This window comes from Lygodium microphyllum, chromosome 10 (assembly GCF_053477565.2).
Source record: "Lygodium microphyllum isolate KBCC chromosome 10, Lygodium_microphyllum_v1.1.10, whole genome shotgun sequence".
In the NCBI taxonomy this organism is placed as follows: Eukaryota; Viridiplantae; Streptophyta; class Polypodiopsida; order Schizaeales; family Lygodiaceae; genus Lygodium; species Lygodium microphyllum.
The window spans coordinates 102,971,534-102,995,078 of NC_141144.1; the positions used below are offsets into that span (position 1 = coordinate 102,971,534).

The window sequence follows — 23,545 nt, forward strand, 5'->3', positions numbered from 1 at the left end:
CAAGCTGAAAATAAGAGAAACTGCTGGAATGACCAACTATCCACCATATAGTACCAAAAGTACATCAAAAGGACACGATTAAGCTTAGTAAATACATCATGGTCCGCATAAAACAACTTCTTGTAATAAATGACAGCAATGAGTAAATGAGAACAAACAGTGAGCTAATAGAGATCCAATGACAATAGTGGACTGCCAAGTCCAATCCTGCATCAAAGCAAGCATAATAGAGGCACTATGACAGCCAATGAATGTGATCGAAACACCCAAATGTGTCAAGAGAGTCCATCAACACAACCGATACATCCCTTAAGTAATAAGCAAGATGTACACACCACTGGCAAGACCTGGGTCGATGTATGCTCAATGAAGACAGATCACATTAGCTCATAAGCATCCAAGAGCAGACATGGAAGCATCTACCAAGCAAATATCCAAGGACGTGTAAGAGATCCCAGTCTCAAATCTCAAGTAATAGCTCAAATGCATAACCCGCAAGCTCTAGGTAAATCCAAGACCATAAGCATAAAGCTCCAACTGGCACAAAATTCAATGGAAAATGAGAAACCAAGCTCAAAGATAGCATGTAAATGCATAAGACATCTCATAGCCAAGACCGTACATCATGAGAGCACTAAGAGCATGTAAGCGGTCAAGCATCTGATAGCATCCAAGTACATCATGTACGAACCCAAGTCAATCTTTGACAAGCCAAGAAACATCCAAAAGAGGTTCCAAAGTATCCAAGTATAAGGCCAACTGAAGCTCCAAGTGGCAAAGAAGCTCAAACAATGTAGGTAGCATGCATCACTAACATATGCTTCAAAGCATGTACCAACGGGTCATGCATAGACCATAGGTATAACCTTTGTTAAAGCATGCTAGTGTAGACTAATGTCAAGTAAGTGCCAACCAATAGGGAGCTCAAATAAGGCTCAAAGTACATTCTGGAACCATCCAAGACATTTGTGAACCTCTAGTTGCATCCAAATAGTCATAACAAGCATCTGGGAAGCACCCAAGACCAATATGCATAACATAACCCGAGTTAAATAGCTTCAGTCCTTTTCTATTACAACAGTAAATTCACTATCAAATTGAGCATAAACAGGGCCAAAATCAGCACCAGATCAATGGCATTATCATATGCATAGCTTCCCATAACATCCGGGCATGATTCAGGTACCAAATGGCATCAATAGCTAGTACCAAGCAAGCATAAACATCAAATGCTAATGTAGCACTGTTTGGGGCTGCCTACGGATTGTTATGACAATCTTGGACTGAAGTATATCTGACCCAAATGTCAATGCCAAGCTCAAGCCTTAAATGCCATGGTTGAAGCATGCTCCTATGCCTCAAATGAGACCTTTGTGTAGTGCCAATGGCTTGAAGAGGTGCTGGAAATGAAGGCCACATTTTTTACAGGCTAAGAAATGGGGCAATCTATTGAAATCAAAATTTTGATGTTACTGAGGGATCCGAGCACTACTTGATCGTTAGGGAGCTTCTATGGCTCCCAAAGAAGCTTCCCAAGAGGCCGCAATAGGCATATGAGAGAGAGAGAGAGAGAGAGAGAGAGAGAGAGAGAGAGAGAGAGAGAGAGAGAGAGAGAGAGAGAGAGAGAGAGAGAGAGAGAGAGAGAGAGAGAGAGAGAGAGAGAGAGAGAGAGATCTCAGTTCCAAACCTTCATGGGTTGAGCCATGGCTGCTTCATTCTTCAAACCTTGTGGACTGAAATAAAGAGTGGAATGAGAGCTCTAATACCTGTAGATGAATGCCCTGAGGTTGCCCAAGAAGGCCCAATGCTTGCTCGAGAAGGATGAGATCGACCGGAAGCTCGAAAGGTGTGGCTATGGCTACCAAGCGTGAAGACAAGAGTGTAGGTATTCAAATGAATGCTGAAGGAGCGCCCAACCACATTCAAGACCTCGAAGAGCCAAGCTCTGATACCAATTAAAAGGTGAGAAGGATCAAGCAAGAGAACACGGAGGTGAGAGCTATGGTGGATGGAGCAAGAGCAAGAAAGAGAGATACTCCAAATGTGGGAACTCCAACAGTCACAATGTGTGACCGGCCTTCCCTTTATATAAATGTCACAGAAAGAATAAAGAATGAAGTGACAGTGATGGGTGCCTGCTATCTATAGTGTGCAAGTGCGGGTATTGTTAGTGTAGTAATACATAGGCGACTAGGCAGAGACGCCTTTACCCCCAACAATATCTATGCCACACACACACACACACACACACATAATGCTTAAATTTTATATGATATGTTAATGTACTACATTAATTATATAATATATATACTATTAATATACAACGTGGTAGTATTGTGTGTGTGTGTGTGTGTGTGTTCTATATGTTGATAGAAGGTTGGGGGCAACACATGCCAAATAAACACTATTCCTCTCGCGTGCTATGCTGTAGCCACATGTCTTGATCTCATCTACTCACATGTCTTGCCAAAACCCTCACACATGTGTGTGTGTGTGTGTGTGTTTGTATCTATCTTTACTATTAGTTAAACGAAGGGGGGGAGACATGGTGTACGTAGAGGGACGCCACATGATGTTCGCAAAGCACCGTCATTAAATGCAACATGCCCCCTATAGATCCCATCATTGTCACCTATCGCATAGATATATATATATATATATATATATATATATATATATATATATATATATATATATGTATGTATGTATGTATGTATATATTACACAGAGTGAAATAGATTTTATGTCGAGGAAAGGAAAAATGATATTGAAATTCATGACAAATTTCATAATTATTTTTAAGGCCCAACCATGTCACATGGGGGGAGAGAGAGAGAGAGAGAGAGAGAGAGAGAGAGAGAGAGAGAGAGAGAGAGAGAGAGAGAGAGAGAGAGAGAGAGAGAGAGAGAGAGAGAGAGAGAGAGAGAGAGAGAGAGAGAGAGAGAGAGAGAGAGAATGGGAGAACAATTTGATTAGCTTATTGTTTCAATAATTGACATGGAAGTGCAATACATTAACTAATACAAGTGTTTCACAATGGTTTTGGGGTCTCTCATGGTTTTTTTAAAGGGACTCAAATTGCCATGAATCGTATTGCCATGTAAGACATGCATCAAGATGTGAAATGTGTTAACCAATAGTAATAGTGGTGCTTCTAAGTTTGGTGCGAAGCACCAGTCCCCATGCCAAGTGTTGAGAGGAAACTAGGCGTGGAGTGCCTAGTAACATATGATTACAAAATCTTAGATGTTTATCATTTTTCATGCGATACCCTCGTGGGTTATTTTCTATGGTTGGTTCCAATATAGTGGATATGACTATGCAATATTTCTCAAATTTCCATAGCAACACCATGCATATAAATGCCTCATGAATGTTCAACATAGGTAAGTGTAGTAAATGCTTTACAAATTCCATGTCCATAATAAAAGCATGTACACAAAGTAAAATTTGTATATGTTTATACACCATTATAAATGCATGTTAAATAAAGTAGTCACACTCAATAGTGGAATGCATGCTGATCATCTTGCACATTTTAACATATATTGTAATGTTCACATCATCTTGTGAGTAAGAGGGCTAAAATAATGCTTCTTAGGGGATTTAACATTACAAAGGACTGTCTTTAACTTTGAGCATTTGATACCCTTAATCTCTTCAAGAATCAAGCTTGTATCACAGAGCTTATTAAAGGTAGCTTGATCATTTATATTGTAGCTTTGTTTGTTAGATAACCATTCATTTCTTTACATCAATAACACCGACCAATAGCTAAATGTCCTTGTCGTTAGCTGCTTAAAAATCACATAATTATATTTATGAGAAGCGTGGTACATCTAGGTAGGGATGGACATTTGAACATAACACAAATTGGTGAACAAAACATTAGAAGTTGTCAATGTTAGCAATTGGAAATGTGAATGAAAAATCTATCAAAAAGAGCATTATCTTGTTAGCTAATAGGTCCAACATGATACATACAATAGGCCAAGGATAGACATTTGAATTTACATATATTTAAAACTTATTATATTTCAAGATTGGATTTGTTTGTTATGGAAAGATACACTAGATGCATGCATTAGCTTGTTGGCTCCTAAATTGAGCATAATACATATGACAATCCATGAGGCAAAGCTGGATAACAACATGTTCTAATTTCTATAATCCAAGCCAAAATATGCTAGGTTTTAGTCTTCATTGGAGGACTTAAGAAAACCCATATAGAATTGCCAAATGTAAATAAGCATTTTGCATCTTCCAAGAATAATCAATTCCAAATGTGCAAGGATTTTCATCTCAATTAGAGAACTTAAGAGATGGTGATAAGCTTTTCCAATGTCCATTGAATGCAAGCCAAATACATGAGATGGGGGTAGCTGAAATTCCTAGGGATTGCCATATTGCATTCTTGAGACTTCAAAACCAAGAATTTAATCTAATACGATTATGAAATGTTAGATGTTTCCTTTCCAACCACTTAGGTAGATCAATTGCAAAAGACAAAGTAACTAAAGAACAAACGTAAGATGAGAAAGGTCAAAAGAGAGCATATATTACTATAAGCAAGGCTTGTACTTGTAAAAGTATATGTAAAAAAGAAGAAAAGTATTTTACCTTGCTTTCAACCAATGTAAGAGATTGTTGTTGGACTTACTAAATCAAATCATTGTACAAACTTGAGGAGGATTACCTTTGAAATGGCTAAAAGTTTATGTAGTTTTTTTTGTCAAATCTAAAACACATTGCTATTGAACATATACTGAAAAACCCAAATGTTATTGTTATATGCAATTTAACAACTATTTATAGGGGGAAACTTATAAAATTTATGGGATCCTTGAAAAAGGAAGTTAAAATAAAGGGAAAAAATAGTTTTAATAATTGTGATTAATTTCCAACCATTAAGGTATTATTTGTATCTCATAGTGGTATTAAGGTGCACTTTCTTAAGAAGGATGCATAGAATAAGTATATACATATGGCAATGAATTAATGTAAGCATGGTTGTCATTCTAAAGCTAGTGTGATTGTGTGACTATAAAGATAGTTCCACTGTACGACCAAATACCATTTAAGATACGAGTCATGAGGTAAGCTCCCTTGGTAACAAGGCAATCAAAGAAGGAAGAAACATTTACTTTGGAGGGGCAACATCTTGATAGAGTGAAATCCTAATTGTTTCTTCTTTGGTCTACTCCTACCATGTTCAAGTTAGAGATTTGCTAAATGTTCACCTTTCTGTAGGCATGCAAGTGATGACTAGAATGCATGCCATTATGTTAATTCACCAAGTGGCTAAGTTGGATAGGACATTGAGCCTCTCACTTTTGGTTTTGAAAGATGATTTCACATCAGAAGCCCACTTTTGGTTTTGAATGATGAGTTCACATGACATTATTATGGTGAGCGTGTTTTATGTACACACATGCACACACAATGTATGCATGTATGTACACATTTATGTAGGTATGCATGCATGTATACTACATGGCTAGTATGTATGTACATATATTTGTGTATAATGTATATGATAATATTAGAGGAAAGCTTCAAAACTTGTTCTTCATGTAAACAAACCTACTCTACCTTGTATGTTTACTAGGTCAAAATTATAGTAGCTTAGTATGGTTTACTATTGGGTAAATTGTCACTTGCAACATTTATCATGGTTCGAGAGCCCAAGTTTTAATGTTAAAGCATATTATGCATGTTGTCTTCTCTATAGATTGCTTTAATACAATTGTTTGCTGCTCCCCACTAAGAGGGAGTATTAGGGGCCAAAAGGAAGAGAGAATATGTTAGAAAGGGACAACCATTCTCTTGTTTTGGAACCCTAGGAATGAGTGTCTTAATGGGTTGTCTCTTGAATTTTCTAATTAGCTATTGACACCTTTCTAACTCTTCTTAACCACCATCAAGAGTTTTGAAAGTGGCAATTCTTAGTTATATAGAATTGGCTATTGTGTTGTACTCCCTTGTTGCAAGGGATGACTCTTACCAACTTTGTCTCCTTATCATCATTGCATCACTCTCTACATGCTTTACCTTTGTGAGATGATAAATTGACCTCACATAGGCATCCATATTTCTTCATGAGCATTTGAAGCTCCGATTGTCTCTAGCCACATGTAATTTATGCTTGATGGGAAGGAAGCTTTGCAACATAGAATAAGATTGACACCTTTCTAACTCTTCTTAACCACCATCAAGAGTTTTGAAAGTGGCAATTCGTGGTTATACAGAATTGGCTATTGTGTTGTACTCCCCCTTAGCAAGGAATGACTCTTACCAACATTGTCTCCTTATCACTAATGAAGGAAGCTTTGCAACATAGAATAAGAACAACGTTGGATCTAAAAACGGGACTTTGCAAAATAATTGAAAATATTAAGCTCCAAGTTCTTCTATTTGTAAGTATGTATAGTTGTAGGTGTGCATGCATGCACACAAATGCTTGCATTATGTGTGTAATATGTTTGGAAAGAGTAGAGCAAAGCTTCAAGTCTTGTTCATCACGAGAAAAAATGTAGTCTACCTTACATGCTTAGTAAGTCAAATTTGTAGTTGCTTGCCACTATTTAGCGTGGGGCAAGTTGACATTTGTATTTTTAAGGATAGTTTGAGAGCCCACTTTTTGATGTCAATGCATACACTAATGTCTTGTAGTTTCTCTAGATTGCCTTACTACACTAGTTTCCATGTGTGCATAATGTTGTTCAAGAGGGAGTATTATGGGCCAAGAGGAAGACGAACATGGACAACCATTCTTTTGTAATGGCATTGCCACCAAACCCTAAGAATGCAACCTTAGTCTCCTTTCTAACTCCTCTAAGTTAACCAAAGGATTTAATAAAGAGCATAATTTCCAACGTTTTTCTCTTTATGAGATTAGCTCTTATGCCCTGCCCCCCTTTGTAGTGGCTCTTAGGAAGTTTGCCTTTTCATCTTCATTGCAATAGTTTACTTCCACATAAGCATCCTCATTGCTTCATGAGCATTTTTACAACAAAGACATACAATGACTTACCCTTTGATGCTCCTAGGACATTAGAAGAGCCTAGGTCCAAGTCAAAAGCAAGGTATGGGGATAGATCTAGAAATACTTCAACCAACCCCTACATCAAAATGTAAGTCTAATTTGCCATCTATTTGAGGAGCAAACATCTCAAGAAGGCTCAACAACAAGTAGACTTAGACACATGCTCACAAAAGAAATTGTAGGATCTCTTGAAATGCTTCAAGGCACATGGTGTGTAGGCTTTTGGAGATGTAACAGGACTCCTCAACTTGGAGAATAGGTTGGGGTGGGCAGCGACTGTTGCACGAGGCAACATGCAAAAGTTGTAATATGGGGGCATGAATTGTGTGGCATGTGACCGGCCATGTGCGATGGTATGCATGCCAAATAAGAAGGTGAGATCCCAACCCACAGTATAAGATTTGAGGTTTTAGATAGGGGATAGAATTTTGCAAAAGGGTGGAAATCTTAGGCTCAAAGTTTCTGAAAGCCATGTATTTGTGTATTGAGAAAGAAAGAGCAACATACGTTGAACTCGAGGAAAGCTCAACACCCGCCAATTCACCCTCCTCCCCCCCCCCTCTCTCTCTCTCCGTCTGTGTGTCTCTTTCTGTCGGCACTACTAGCTCGTCTTCTTCCTGCACGCTCGCGCCTCAGCAGGCTCCGCCATCGTACATAAATCCGGAGCAGCTCCCCTGCTCTCCCGCCCTGCCATGAGGCCCTTCTCCATTGCTCCATTTTAGGGCGGCACGCCCCTTCGTAGGGTTTCGCAGCACCAAAATGCCAGACACTCCCAGGACCCGTAAGGCAGCTGGCAATGCCTCCCCTGCCCCCCCTGCCCCTCCTGCCCCCCCTGCCAGACGAGACCCTTATGAGGTCTTGGGAGTGGCCAAAGATGCATCGGACGAACAAATCAAGTCTGCCTACAGGAAGCTGGCCCTCAAGTAGGTCCTTCTTTCTTGTTCTTTTTTGGGAAAAAAGCATATTGAAGGGTCTATTTGATTGATGCCAGAACATAGGCTACCATTAAAGATCATGATATACACTGTTACATCCCACTAAGGTTCGGGTTATTGATTGATGCCAGAACATGAAACGTGATTAACGATCGTGGTGTACATTGTTACAACCAATTAAGGTTTGGCTGCTTTGAAATCTGTAAGCCATACACAATGCATTTGAGACTCGTGCGTACCTCGCGTTGCAGTATGAGAAATTGTCTTAAAGATGGGAATTCATGTCAAGACTCTGGTTTTGGAGGATCTGTAATTCATAGTAGAGCGATTACCCAACTGAGCATCCTTAGTCATTTCAGTAGACGAGGAATATGATAGAATACACCATTAGCAATCACAACACCATAATTGATATTTTGGTGCCTTCCTTAGCCACTCTAGGTCACTCTTTTAAGAATATATGGGACAAAATTCATCGTACTCTTAGAAGTTTTTAAAAGTTTCTCCCATCCTTAAATCCAACCAGTCAAAGTAAACAAGTGGGTTACTTTCAGTAACTCTGTGGTTTGGATGGTCCTTTATTATTTTCTAGAGAATCCTCTATTACTAAAAAATGATAGTACCCACGGGTACAACAAAGGCAAAGAGATATGCAATGTGGGATTTATACCAAGAAATACAATAAAATAAGGAAAATGATTTCACATCTTAGGAGGGCTGACTGACTAGGCTAAAATAGAATATGGAAAAGACTTAACCTTTTAGGAGGGCTGCGTAAGGGGTGACTAGGCTATACAATTCTGGGTAAAATACATTGTGACACGAAGGTGGCATGTATTGCCTTATAATTACATCAATTTTTATGTGAAGGTGCATGGCTTCCAAATTCTATTTACCATTCTTTCATGCTGTTAGAGGTGCTTTGAATGAGTTCCCAATAACCTCAAATGGTGTGGATAATTGTTGTTCAAACCTTCAATTTGTGTTAGGTAGCAAGCTACGTATGGCTTGTTTGCTAGATGATATCCATATTAGATGATATCCATATTTTCCATGTACATCCTTGTCTTTATCAAGGGTTTTGTATTTGAAGAATAGTGCTTAGTGCTAGTCCTTTGAAAGTGAGACATATGCTAGGCATTGCTAGCTCCATAAAAGGCATTAAGAGGGAGTGAACTATCCTTGCTTTGAATAGTGGTGGGGTGTCGTGTGACCTAGAGTTATTATTGGTATTCCTCAAGACCATGCTTGCTTCATCTAGGTATAGTGTGGATCCAAATCCCAACAGTCTACAATAGCTCTTGCACAAAAATAGTGTTTATAGTAGGGGAGGAGGGAGAGTTTAATGTGAACAAACTTAATGCTTGGATACAACATGAAGTATTGAGAGATATGCGAGACTGATTTTACAAGAATAGGCGGGAAATTTTTTTGGGGATATTAGTAGAGATAATATGGGCATGAGATTATCAGAGGAGATCAATTAGATGGCATCAATGTACTCCTCTCCCCCTCCAAGACAAATGATTGTAGCAATTCGGGCTAATTCAAACTATATTGAAACTTTCCTAGAGGGGTAAGCCTCTATACCAAAGGGAGAGGAGAGAGCACAATACACTTTTTCTAAATATTGTGCTTTCCCTTCCAAGGAAGGTCAAAGCTAATCAGAAATTGAGCCTAGTTTGTTGTACACCCTAAAAGCTAATTGTATTTTTCACCTATCTTTTATTTTGCGCACTTTTCATTATTTTTTTCTTATTTTTCACAATATTTGATTGCACAAAAATCACATTTTATCTATTTCTTCTTACACTAGTCTATTGTGCTCCTAGTATCAAATTAACATATGAATATGTCAACATAAAATGTTTCACTTGGTTTTGATGACCTTGTGTTTCTCTAATCGCCTCTTCTTGTGTTCACATTTTGGTATGGGTTTAGGTCTCCCTTGGTGAGAAACCAAGTCATTTAGTACATTGCCCCTACTTCATTCCTTTTTTGGTTTCCATTTACAGCCCCAAAAATGCTTTACTTGGATCGTTATTTAGCATCGAGGTAGTACTAGAGAGAGCCGGGGTGCCACCTGAGAGATTTTAGTGGGTGCCACTCGAGAGAGTTGGGGCATCACTTGAGATAGTTTGTGCCTATAAATATGGTACTGACTTCCCTCATTCTTCATCTCACACTTTAATTCCTCTTGACACTTTGTCACTCTCTTCTATATTCTTCTCTCCTTTCTCTATCCTCTCTATTACAGTTCACACCTTTTTTGTGGCTTCTACATCCATGTCCACTTGGCATTTTGTAGCGTACATCATTTGATATCAGCCCTCCTCATTGGACGTCATCATTAGGCTTCATTTGTAGTAGATCCAAGCTGTTTACAACAGGTTATACCCTCTTTATCAGCCCTAGATTAGATACCTGCGTTTTTGTGTTTTTTTCACTCCTAAAGGGCTACCCAACAGTTGCCTGTGTCTGCAGCCACTTACATGGAGAGATCTTCATCATATATTCTTGCTTTTTCTTCCTCAGCAGCTAGTTGCCTTTTAGTCACCTTGATGGTAATCATAATCTTGGAGAGATTTCAGCATATTGTTTATCTCTAACAACTGTTGAGGACTGCGTTTCGCTTCCTCTTTGATTGGCTGTTCTTTCCTTCATTGTTCAACATTTACCTTCAATATCCCATGACAATGTAGTTATCTTTAGAGCTTCAGCTTTGTTGTGTTAGCTTGATTCACTTACCAGGATTCAGTGATTCATAATTCATTATCTTCTTCTGTGTTTTTTTGAGCTTCTCCTCTCTCTCAATGTTTGCCATACACTGTGTTTCTCCTTGCAAACCCTACTATCTCTTTGGTTTGCTTTCACAACAATCATATTTTGATATCATATCAAAGCCAAAGGTACTCAAAGAGCCAAGAAGATTCTTTGAATCGGAGAAGGCAAAGATAGGTTGCGAGAGTGGTAATATCTTTCTATTACCTCTCCATTTTTGCTGCATCATCGAGAGTTATCCTTATCTTCTTCGCCATCCCACCCTCCCTTTTACAAGTTGATACTCTAATGCTATGGCTCATATCGATGAATAGTTCACTAAGTGCTCCTACGGTAGCAAGAACTGTTATACCACTGAAGATTGTCATCTTTGATCTTTGCTCCCCACATTATCAGAGTAGATGCATCTCCCACGAGGCACATCTTGTGCAACATCTCCCTCCAGGGCTACAGTGTAATGGACGATTTGAAAAATGAGAAGGATTGAAGCTTGCACGGGAGAGCAAGAGCGAGAGAGAGAGAGACTCACAATGTGGAAACTCCAACAGTCATAATGTGTGACCGACCTTCCTTTTATTTATTTGTCACTAAAAGAATAAAGAATAAAGTGACGGTGATGGGTGCTCGTCGCAAGTAGTGTGCAGGCGCGGGTACTGTCAGTGTAGTAATACATGGGCGGCTAGGCGGAGGTGCCTTTACCCCCAACAACCTCCCACTTAAAGGCGAATTTGTCTCAGTGAGGAGTGAAAAAGAAAAAAAAAGAAAAGACAGTACAACATGTACACATGTACAATAGGATGAGGAAAGACATCATCTCATCCCACGCCCATCAATCTTCTGAGGAAAGCAAAGCACTCTATAGAGAGACTTTTGGTGAGCAGATCTGTAGGATTCTGGTTAGTCGAGATCTTGACAAGGTCAACAGACTTGTCCTCAACGACCCCACGTATGAAGTGATATCTCACCTCAATGTGTTTCGTCTTTGGATGGAACATCGGATTCTTGGCTAACTAAATAGTACTCATAGAATCTGAATGCAGTGTAGGAATAGCATCAATACCAAGGTCATGAACCAAACGGTCTAATCATATGGCCTCCTTGCAAGCCTCAGTGGTTGCAACATACTCGGTCTTAGTGGTGGAAAGAGCCGTACACTTTTGCATCCTAGACATCCAAGAGACAGCACCTCTAGCATAGGTGAACACAGCCAGAAGTGGACTTCCTACTATCTGCATGTCCTGCATAATCAAAGTTAGTATACCCCACGACTCTTGTATCCTGGCTGCCATAGTATATGCACATATCTGCAGTGCCCTTCAGGTACCTCATGATACCCTTCACGGCATCTCAATGCTTCATGTCAGGTGTAGCCATATAGCGTGCCACAACACCAACTGCAAAGGCAATATCTAGATGAGTGGCTATCATGGCATACATAAGGCTGCCCATTGTGGATGCATAGGGAATCTTGGCCATCTCGGTCCTTTGCTCATCTGTTTGCGGACAATCGGTTTGTGATATCTTCATATAAGAAGGCAATGGACAGCCAGTAGGCTTCACATCCTGTATGCGGAAGCGCTCAAGGACTTTATGAATATACTCGCTTTGTGACAAGTAGAGGAGTCCTTGATACTTGTCGCGTCTAATGTGCATACCTAGTATGTGAGAGGCTTGTCCCAGATCCTTCATCTCAAAGTTCTTCTTGAGCCGAGTCTTAAGAGCATCTAGCTCATCATGAGCTTTCCTTGCTAATAGCATGTCATCCATATAGAGTATCGAAATAAGCAAAGATCCATCATATGCTTTCTTCGTGTACAAGCACGGATCCATAGCACTACGGCTATAGCCGTGTGACTGCATAAAGGCATCGAACTTATGATACCATTTCCTAGGTGCCTGCTTCAAGCCATTGAGACTTTTCTTCAATTTCCACACTAGGTGCTCCGTGCCAAGCTTTGCAAAGCCCTTAGGCTACTCCATGTAAATCTCATCATGCAAGTTCCCATGTAAGAAAGCCGTCTTGACATCCATCTGGTACAAGTCTAAGTTAAGCTGTGCGACTAAGGCTAAAACCAAGCAAAGAGTGGTCATTTTAACCACAGGAGAAAAAACTTCATCAAAGTTAACTCCATACTCCTGTTTTAAACCCTTAGCAACAAGTCTTGTCTCATAAGTCGGCTTGGGGTGTGGAGGGGTATTCTTCAACTTATACACTCATTTGCATAGCAGAGCCTTCTTGCCACTAGGCAATGAAACCAAATCCCAAGTCATATTCTTATGCAAGGAGTCTTTCTCAGACTGCATAGCCCTCTCCCAGGAGTGACTCTCACCCCTGCGCATAGCCTCATCATAGGTGAGAGGCTCTCTTGCATTTGTAACCAAGACATAGTGCATGGAGGGCTCAAATTTGTCAGGTGGGCGTTGTCGTGCCACTACGCGCACACCGTGTAAAAAAATCTAGTGTGTGGCTTACTTATTGATTTAGAGAGCCAATGCCATTTTAGACCTTAGTGTTAGTGTCCATGGCTCAAAAATATTAGATTTTAGCCAAATTTTGGTATTTCAAATATTATCTCTTGTAAAAATCCATAAAACTGTAGATATCTTTTAGATTAGGATGACATGTAAAAGAAAGCATGTAGCTTTCAGCCAATTTGAGAGGATTTTATGTAAAAAGAGAGATTGGTGAAATTGCCCGATGTGCGATTGTTGTTTTCAGGCAGTGAATAGCACTCCGAAGTGGAAGATGAAGGAGTGATCTGGCAGAATTGTGGCCAGGTGTCCTAATATTTTACCCCCCTTTCGGAGGCAATGGAGGCATGAGATTGGCGATCTGAGCAGCATAGAGGAAGGTGTTATTTTATATATGTTTTTATTTGTTAAAGTTATATCTTTTCATAATGCTGAAAGAAACTGATAGGCTTCATTGTCTATTTCTTTTTGGGAGTATTCTTCTACATCTTCAATTTCTTCGAACCCCTTCTCTTCTGTCTACTCCTCTCCCTGAATCTCCCTTCACCATGCTGTCTCTTATCCCCGTGGTGGACTTTCGACACCAAACGCTCCGACACCGTGTTAGGGGAAGTTTATGCTATCATTAGAGGTGAATTCCAGAAGATATTTGGATTGATTTGGGGCTGATATCTTCAGCCATATTCAAAGAATTAGCTACAACAGTGTTCTTTTAATTAATTTCTTACTCTACAGAAGACATCTTGTCAAAATATGTAAGTATTATGTGCCCCTATGGCATGGCAATGTTTGTAGATTATTCATAGATGCTTTGAGTTGAATTAAGAGGAGCTTTTTCTTTTATTTCTTGGGTGTGGTAACTTATCCTTATCAGGAACTCAATTTGAAGCTCTCTTGAAGCAAGTCTCTTTGCTCTACAAGCCTTGTAATTGACTCATAAGCTTTTGTCCCTAACAGTCTACATTGAATGTAATCATGCAAAGTTGATTCATGCTATGGCATCATGTATGAATGATGGGATGTAGAGTTGTTTATGATACATGACATCATATTGTATTTGATTTTTTTGATTGCGTACAATCAAGAAAACAAGCTTTGAGTTAGAATTTATGAGATAATACTATTGTGATCTTTGCTAAGAAACTGCAATTGGAAGCTTTATCAACATCTTCAAGAACTTGGCTTGAAACCTTCAACCTTTCTCTTATCTTTACCATCTTTGGAGTCTAAGCTCTTGAACACCCATACATTATTCTCTTGCCAAACCCCTGTGGTGACCTTCAACCTTATGCGTTGCAATAGCGTCTATCTCTAGTAGAACGCCGCACTACAGGCTTTGCTACTTGCCTAACATTCTGTCCAACACCCTGGCCATGAGTACTTGCTACTGTTGCAGGCTGTCTAGCTGGTTGTATGGGAGCTTGTGGCTCCTCTTGAAATATAACCCTGCGTATCTTCACTATCTTCACTATCTTCTCAGGTTGCCTATGCATCTTGTCTTCATGGAAGACTACATGGCTGCAGATGACTTTCCGCGCCTGCGGATCCCATAGACGGTAACTCATCTCTTCTGCATCTCCATAGCCAAGGAATATGCATTTAATACTCTTAGGATCCAACTTGTTATGCTTGTCCTTGGGCACATGGCAAATGCCCACATCTAAAGACACGTAAATGTGTATAAGAGGAAGGCTTTCCTGTCCATACCTCTGCAACCTAGAAATCAATGGCACTACAGGGCGATCTATTAATGATATACCTCTCTCATCACATAACTGCTCAAAAGCATGTGATACATATTCACCCCCATTATTTGTCCTAAGGCATTTCAACCTATGCCTGGATTGGTTTTCTACCAAAGCAAGCCATCTCTGAAAAACTGCCATGATATCGGACTTTTACTTTATGGGAGAAGCCCATACCTTACGTAAAAAATCATCTATAACAAAATACTTCGCACCACCCAGACTAACAGGGCATGGGCTCAAAGACATCATAATGTACCAAAGCCAAGGGCTCACTCATGCATGATATACCAGACTTCTTATGCGTAGACCTAGTCTGCTTGCCATAAAGACAATGATTACAAGAATCAAAATGGGAATAGTCAAGGGGCGGTAAGTATTGCAAACCAAAAAGCATTTTCATTCCCTTAACGAACATATGCTCCAAATGGGTATGCCAAAGAGATACATGAGGTAAAGATCCCATAGACAAAGCATGATTAGTTGTAGGTTTAGAAACCACTAAGGGATAGAGGTTGCTAGCCTTGGCACCTCTTGCAAGCACAAGCCTGCCACAAGTAATCTTCCATGTAGAGTCTCCAAAAGATATATGATATCCTGCGTTATCAAGCTATCCAGCGGATATGATATTGCATGTCAATACAGGTATATGACGTACATCGTGCATAACAAAACTGCTACCAGAAGGAAACTGCAGTAGCCTAACATCACCAATGCCGACAATCTCAAGAGACCTGTCATCACCCAAGTGTATAGAACTCGAAATAGAACGGTATGAATGGAATCACTCTCGGCAAGGTGTCACATGAAAGGATGCACTTGGGTCCAAGAGCCAACACTGTGCATACATAGAGCGCATCTGTGACATATGCAAAGCACTAGATAAAGCTGTTGCAAGGATATAATTCCCATCACTATCCTCAGCTTGCATAACATTGATCTCTTCAATTTTAACACTTGACTTAGTAGGTACTATGCTGCGATCAGAAGACTTCTCTTGCACTTTCTCTTTTCCCTTGTCTTTGTACCTTTTATTGCGCAATTCATGACACTGTGGCCTTATGTGGTCTTTCTTCCCACAATGATGTCAAGTCAGATTTGCATTTCTCCCACGAGACTTATTGCGCGACTTGCCACACGACTTGGATTGAGATTTTTGTGAATTTCGTCCACAGCCATGACCATGGTCATTCTTTGCATTTTCATCATGTTGGCCTCTAATTGTCAAAGCATGAGACACATGAGAGGCATCCAAATTCTTACGGTTTATCTCTTCTTGTAGAAGAGAGCTCTCAATATCAAATAGCTTCAGTGTAGTGGCAGAAGCACATAAGGCAGTGCGGAATACATCCCAAGACTCATTAAGAGTTCCAAGCAAGAACAACGGAGTGACATCCTCTTTGAAATCAATGCCCTATGAAACCAAGTTCTTAAGAAGAGCATGAAACTGGCTCAGATGAGTTGACATGGTTACATTCTCTTTTATGCGGAGATCCATAAGCTATTTCAGCCAATACATTTGACTTGGAGAACTTTGCTTGTCATAGAGGTTTTTGATCTTATCTAAAAGCTGCCAAGCACTTTGTGCCTCCTCAACCACATTGTAATATACCTGTTTAGTGAGAGACAAGATGAGGGTGGACTTGCATAACTCATCAAGCTCCATCCATTCGTCATTAGTCATAGTTTTGGGCTGCTCTCCACTCAACCTTAGTGGCTTTATCTGTGATTTCTGCACCAATACCTGCCAAACTGGGCTCTTCCAATAGGTATAATTCGTACCATCAAGCTTAGTGATGTTGAAGATAGCACTATCAGTGGAAGAAAATGCCAAACTGCGAGCTGAAACAGTGCAGACAGTTCAAAACTGCTTGCTGTAGACTACAAAAAATGACCAAAAAACACATACCAAGGCAAAATGGCGAGAAACGAGTATTGAATGATGCTATCCACTAAGTACCATCAAAAGAACATCAAACTAGGATGGTTTAACATGAAAAATACATGACAGTCCGAAGATATATGCTTGTTGTAATTTATGACATCAGTGTACAATGAGAGCTGACAGTATTCAAAACCCAATATTCAAAGTCAATCACTGACTGTCAATGCAAAACTAGCATCAAGCAGGCATGAACAACATGTAACGGTCAAACTGACATGAGCCAACACCCAAGCATGTTAAACAAAGTCCGTCAATAAAGTCGGTACACCCTCAATCAACAGGGCAAAATGTACATACCACTGCCAAGACCTAACACAAGGCGGTGTCTGCTCAGTGAATACAAAGCCGAATCAGCCCAAGTACATCTACACAGACCAAGGTATATCAACCATATATCATCCACAAGGAGATCTCGGTCTCAACGATCCAAAAGCTCAATATGCATAACCCGCACTGCTCAATGTCTGGTAAGCGTACAAAGATGCTCCCATCGGCACTATGTAGTGACGGGGACTGCGAGGATCGAGACACTCAGTACAAGTGCTAAGGGTGTGTTCACACCCTTTGTTAGAAGGTCTGCAGGATTAACATCTGTATGCACTTTGACAAGCTCAATGCTCTTGCTGTCAAGTACATCTCTAATGAAGTGGTACATTTCACCTGTATGTGCTTCGTCTTCGCATGAAGGACGGGATTCCGTGCTAGCATGATAGCACTTTGACTATCACAATGGAGAATAGGTAACTCTGTAATGCCAAGCTCTCCCACCAGACGTGAAAGCCAAAGCCTCCTTGCATGCCTCAGTGGTAGCCACATACTCTGCCTCTATAGTAGATAATGCAACACACTTTGTAGCTCGGAGATCCAAGAGACTGCTCCTCCTGTGAAAGTAAACACATACCCAAAAGTGGACTTCCTGCAATCCGCATAACCAGCATAGTTTGTATCCGTAAAGCCAACGACAGATGCCTTTTGCTTTCCAAAGAAGATGCACAACTCCTTTGTGCCTTTAAGGTATCTCATAATACCTTTCACTGCTTTCCAGTGCTTTTTACTAAGGTTTGTCATGTATCTACTAACCACTCCCATTGTAAAGGCAATGTCAGGACGTGTAGCAACCATAGCATACATCAAAGTATGCTTTTAAGGTATCTCATAATACCTTTCACTGCTTCCCAGTGCTTTTTACTAAGGTTTGTCATGTATCTACTAACCGCTCCCACTGTAAAGGCAATGTCAGGACGTGTAGCAACCATAGCATATATCAAAGTGCCAACAGTTGAAGCAAATGGTGTCTTGGACATTTCAATCGTCTCATCATCAAATGTAGGGCTGTCCTCTGCACCGAGTTTCACATATGGAGGCAATGGAACCCCAATTGATTTCCCCCCCTCCATATTGAAACACTGCAAAACGTTAGAGATATACTCTTGCTGAGTAGATAGAGCAATCCGTTCGACTTATCTCTGAGTATTCTCATGCCAAGGATGTGATTTGCATCACCGAGATTCTTCATGTTAAAGCTACCATGAAGACTTTGCTTCAGTGAGTCCAAGGCATGAGTATCCCTGCCAATAATCAGCATGTCATCAATATAAAGAACCAAGATAATCAGGCTGCCATCTACTGCCTTCTTGGTGTATAAGCAGTGATCCACTTGACTGCTATGGAAACCTTGAAACTGCATAAATGTATCAAACTTATGATACCATTCTCTTGGTGCTTGTTTCAGCCCATACAAACTCCTTTTGAGTTTACATACCATCTTCTCTTTCCCTTTTTCAACAAACCCTTGAGGCTGCTGCATATATATGTCTTCATGTAGATCACCATGTAAGAATGCAGTCTTTACATCCATTTGTATGAGCTCCATATCTTCAGCTGCAACCAAGCCCAAAATGGTTCTTAATGTAGTCATCTTGAGTACAGGAGAGAAGATCTCATCAAAGTCAATTCTGTGTTCATGCTTGTATCCCTTCGCAACGAAATTTGCTTTGTACTTTGGTGAGGAACTAGAAGTGACCTTCGTCTTGTAAACCCATTTGCATGGAAGTGTTTTCTGCCCTTTAGGCAACTCCACCAAGTCCCAAGTGTCATTTTTTTCAAGAGATTCCATTTTTGACAACATGGCTTTATACCATTTCTTGCTGTCTTGTCTGTCCATTGCTTCCTTGAAGCAAAACGGTTCACCACAGTTTGTCAACATGACATAATCGGCCACATTGTTTGCACTAGGAATGAATCTATCAGGTTGTCTAGTAGCCTTAGAAGATCTCCTAACCCAATGATCATTGTTTGCTGGCTGTTGAGCATTTTCAGCTTGCTGTCCTGGCATTTCAGCTTGCAAATCAGCATTAACAGCTTGCTGTCCTGGCTGTTCCTGCACATGTAGTGGCTCATTATGATGGGCAATAGCTGGTTGATTATTTCCAGCATTATTTTTTTGCATTTACAGGTTCATTTACAGCAGGTATTTGTTGTTGTACAACGGGCACATTTTGTTGTCCAAAAGGTATATCTTCTTGGAATACAACCCTACGGACCTCCTTAGTCTTTTTAGGTTGTTTATGCATGCGATCTTCTCAGAAGATAACATCATTGCTGCATACTACTTTTCTTTTCTCGGGATCCCATAATCTATAGCCCATTTCACCCTCGTCACCATATCGTAGGAAAATGCATTTATAGAACTTTGGCTCAATTTTGTTGTGTTTTTCTTTATGAATATGCACAAAAGCCTTGCAGCCAAACACTTTCAGGTGAGCATATGAAGGTGGCTTGCCCGACCACGCTTCTTGGGGAACTCCCCCTCCCAAAGACCTGTTTGGTGATCGATTAATCAAGTGTACGGCTGCCATAACAACCTCTGCCCAAAAACCATGGGGTAATGCAGCATGAGATAGCATTGTACGGACCTTATCTTGTATGGTTTGACGCATATGCTCTGCAATGCCATTTTGGGGTGGATTATGAGGGGCAGTGAGCTCCCTCTTTATCCCTTTGCCGTTACAAAATGGCTGAAAGGCCTTGGACATATATTCCCTACCATTGTCAGAGGGAAGACACTTGAGTGTCTTATCAGTCAGATTTTCAGCCAATACCAAGATTTTTTAAAACTAGTCAAGCACTTCATCCTTGCTACAAATAGGGTAAACCCATACCTTCCGGGTAGCATCATCGACAAAGGTGACAAAATGTTTCTTTTCCCCTAAAGATAATCCTGGCATTTGACATATATCAGAAGGTATTAACTTTAGAGGAGAAGATTTCAGCAAAAGAGACTTTTTATGAGACATCTGTGCATGTTTACGATAAACATAGTGATCACAATGCTTAAAATCAGCATGAGGAAGACAAGGAAGGCAACCCAAACGAGAGAGCACTTTCATTCTTGTTTGACTCATGTGTCCCAATCGGCCATGTCACAAAGAAACACTTGGCTGCTCGGTCACGGCAACAACATGATCACTCACACTAGATACGTGGAGAGGATACAAGGTATCACTTTTAGAACCTCTTGGCAATTACTCTAGATCCCTTACAAATCTTCCATTTCCCATCACCAAAGGTGGTATGAAATCCATCATTATCTAGCTGCCCAGTGCTAATCAAGCTCTTCTTGAGCTGAGATACATGCCGTACATGCTGAAGTGTGAAGATAGAACCATGTTAAAACTGCAATTGCACACTGCCAATACCTACAATGTCACATGCATAGTTGTCCCCAAGATGGACAACACCATGTCCACCCCCTGTATAGGTAGAGAACCACTCACGATGAGGGGTGACATGAAAGGAAGCACCTCGAGAATCCAGGTATGCATGTCATCATCTGTATTTGCAAGTAAAGCATGTGCACCAAAGCGTGAAGAGACAAAGAGTACGCCATTCCCATTGTCACTGTCATGATGACTACATTCACCTCTTCAATTTTGACACTGCTATTCTTAGGTTGACTCTTTTTCTTTTCTTCCTTGCTATCATTTGTCTTCTTGCCCTTTCCTTTCTCTTTCTTCCATTTGTAGCAATCACGTTTAAAGTGACCCTTCTTGCTACAATGATGGCATTCAACATCTTTGCCACGTGATTTACTGCGTCCCTTGCTATCAGATTTGCCTTTATGCTTTGGTTTGCCCCTAGTATGCAAAGCATTGGAAGACTTACTGGATGCATTGTTTTGTCGATTCATTTTTCCATGAGTAGAGCACTCTCTACTCAGAATACAAAAGAATCGCATTAGAATTACTCATAGCTGTCCTGAATGTATCCCAACTCTTTGGAAGAGTGGAAAGCAAGAATGTAGCCTTAAATTCTTCATCAATCAAGAACTTCAAGGCAACCAGCTGGCTGAAAATGGAGTTAAACTCACTACTCAAGTGAGTAGACATCGTTGTATCCTCTTTCATACGCAAATCCATAAGCTTTTTCAGCCAATACACTTTACTTGCGGCACTCTTTTGCGCATACAGTTCTTCTAGTGGAGTCCAAAGAGCATATGCAGAATCCAAACCTTCAATGTTAAACAACAAGGCATGAGAAATCGATAGCTCAAAGGTTGAGCGTGCAAGATCATTGAACTCATCCCAATCGTCCTATTCCATATCTCCAGGTTTTACTTGTTTTTGTTTTAATAGGCTTTGCTTGCTTCTTTTGCAACAGGTTATTGTAGCACTATTTTTGCCAAACTGCAAAGTGATGTGCTTCTTCAAGCTTCCTTATGTGCATGAGATTACTGCTTCACTGCTGCCAGCCATGATTTTCAGCGGAAATGTGACAAAAAAAAAACAGCAAATGCAGGCCCAAAGTGTCACACAAGTGACAAAGGAACAAACAAGTACCAACCAGCAATAAATGACCACGTAGAAGCAGAAATTTCAGATCTGTAAGTAAATTTTTAGAAGCACGAAACCATGTGCTACAGCATTCAACAACTGATTACAGCTGTTCCAAGGGCAAATACATCACATTACGTGAGAAGTTCCAAATGTTAGCTGCAATTTCTGTTGTACATGTACCCACGGGTATAAAATTTAACACGCACGGTCAAAAGCCCCAAAATTTTTGTGTTGAAAGCATTAACCACATATCTGCATTTTCTTTGTGATGCATAGAATAGGCCAATTTTCCAAAATAGAGCAATTTCAACAAAACCCCAAAAATTTTCCAAGTGTTGGATGTCCAAATTGCATGGAATTGAACCTGGATGTACATTAAATGACCAAATGGCGCACAAATTTTGTCCAAATTGCAAAAGCCCCAAATTGCACGGGGTCAAATGTGCATCAATGTCAAGAAATTCGATAATTTTCAGCCAAAAATCGCATGTACATGAAGAGCCCCAAATGTTGGAGACAAAATGTCACAAATTCTTTCAATTTTTGAGACATTGTCTTGTCCTGCCTCACAATCTCCAAATTTGAGAAAAGGCCCAAATTTTTGGGCCAAGATTGCACAATTTTCAGTGAAATTGACTCCTCCAAGAAAAAATCTCACTTGCATTTGAGAATCCCCAAAAATTTTGTGAGGCCTGTGCATTCAATGTTTGCAAATTTTGGTCCAGAGATCACTGCAACATGTGTTAGGCACCAAATTTGGGAAAACCCCCAAATTTCAAGACACAGATTTGCACTCTGTGGTTGTAGGTGTGAACACTCGGTAAAGGAAAAGGGGGCAAAAGGGGTTTTAAGAAAAAATTGATTTAAAACGAAATTGTGACAGGGGGTCCATTGACCGGCTCGACCGTGCCGCCATGCGTTGGACCTGTGACCTGCTCGATCGTGCTGTGTCTGTCATCAGCGCTGTGCAGCTCGCCTCGTCGACCGTCACGCCTTGTCTGCCGTCCCCGTTCGCTGTTCGTCAGATGCCATGCTGCAACACCTGCTTCCTGCTAGTTGCTCGCTTATCATTGGTCAGCTGCAGTCGGTTCGCTTGCTTCTTGCTAGTCGCCTTGGCTGTTCTTCAGCTGCAGTCGCTTCTGCACTAGTCGACTACCGACTCTTGCTCGTCGAGTCCACCTGGGACTTTTGCAACACCTGAGCTGTCTCTTGCCCGCTCTAATACTAGTTTGTAGTGATCGGGAGGCACGAAGATTGAGACTTTCAGTGTTCATTAGCAGCAACGAGACAGAGAGTGAGAGAGAGCAGTGTAGATAGTGTGCACGATTTTTGGGTACAATGACGAGTGTACCACTTTAGGTTTTTAGATAGATATATATGTGTAAGTACAAGTGCTAAGGGTGTGTTCACACCCGAGGACATTAAAAGGCACGAGGGCCTTTATTACCAATAGAATTAATAGGTATAGTGCACATTAGAGTGTACTAAATCAAGAGCATTGAACTTCTTAACAACACTAGAGTAATAAGGAGACTTCACATGTTTTTCATACATGCAATCATTACAAAATTTGAGACCAGAGCCTTTTACATTAGATCTCCCTATTCTTGCCAAAGTTCTATTTGTGAATGAGCTTCAATCACGGCCAAGAACTTGCCAAGTAATGCTTTACAATGCAAATAATACAAAGTCCCTCTTTTGCCGCCTTTAATAATCAGTATAGAGCCCTTGTGGACCTTCCAAGTTCCACCACCAAAGGTAGTAAAATATTCTCTTGCATCAAGTTG

At 40.4% G+C, this 23,545-nt stretch overlaps 1 protein-coding gene across 4 annotated transcripts in view; it reads left to right on the forward strand.

Moving 5' to 3' along the window:
• Positions 1-7,483: 7,483 nt before the first annotated feature.
• LOC148030368 (chaperone protein dnaJ 15-like) overlaps positions 7,484-23,545 on the forward strand; it is a 51,206-nt gene continuing 35,144 nt past the window's right edge. Inside the window, exon 1 of one of the 4 annotated variants that reach the window (XR_015692184.1) lies at positions 7,484-7,968. Coding sequence is in view for 3 of the 4 variants with exons in the window: in XM_087686690.1 (XP_087542816.1) it covers positions 7,805-7,968 (164 nt within the window). In the remaining variant the exon portion in view is untranslated. The remainder of the gene's footprint in view (positions 7,969-23,545) is intronic. The other 3 variants (XM_087686690.1, XM_087686691.1, XM_087686692.1) reach the window with 3 other exon arrangements.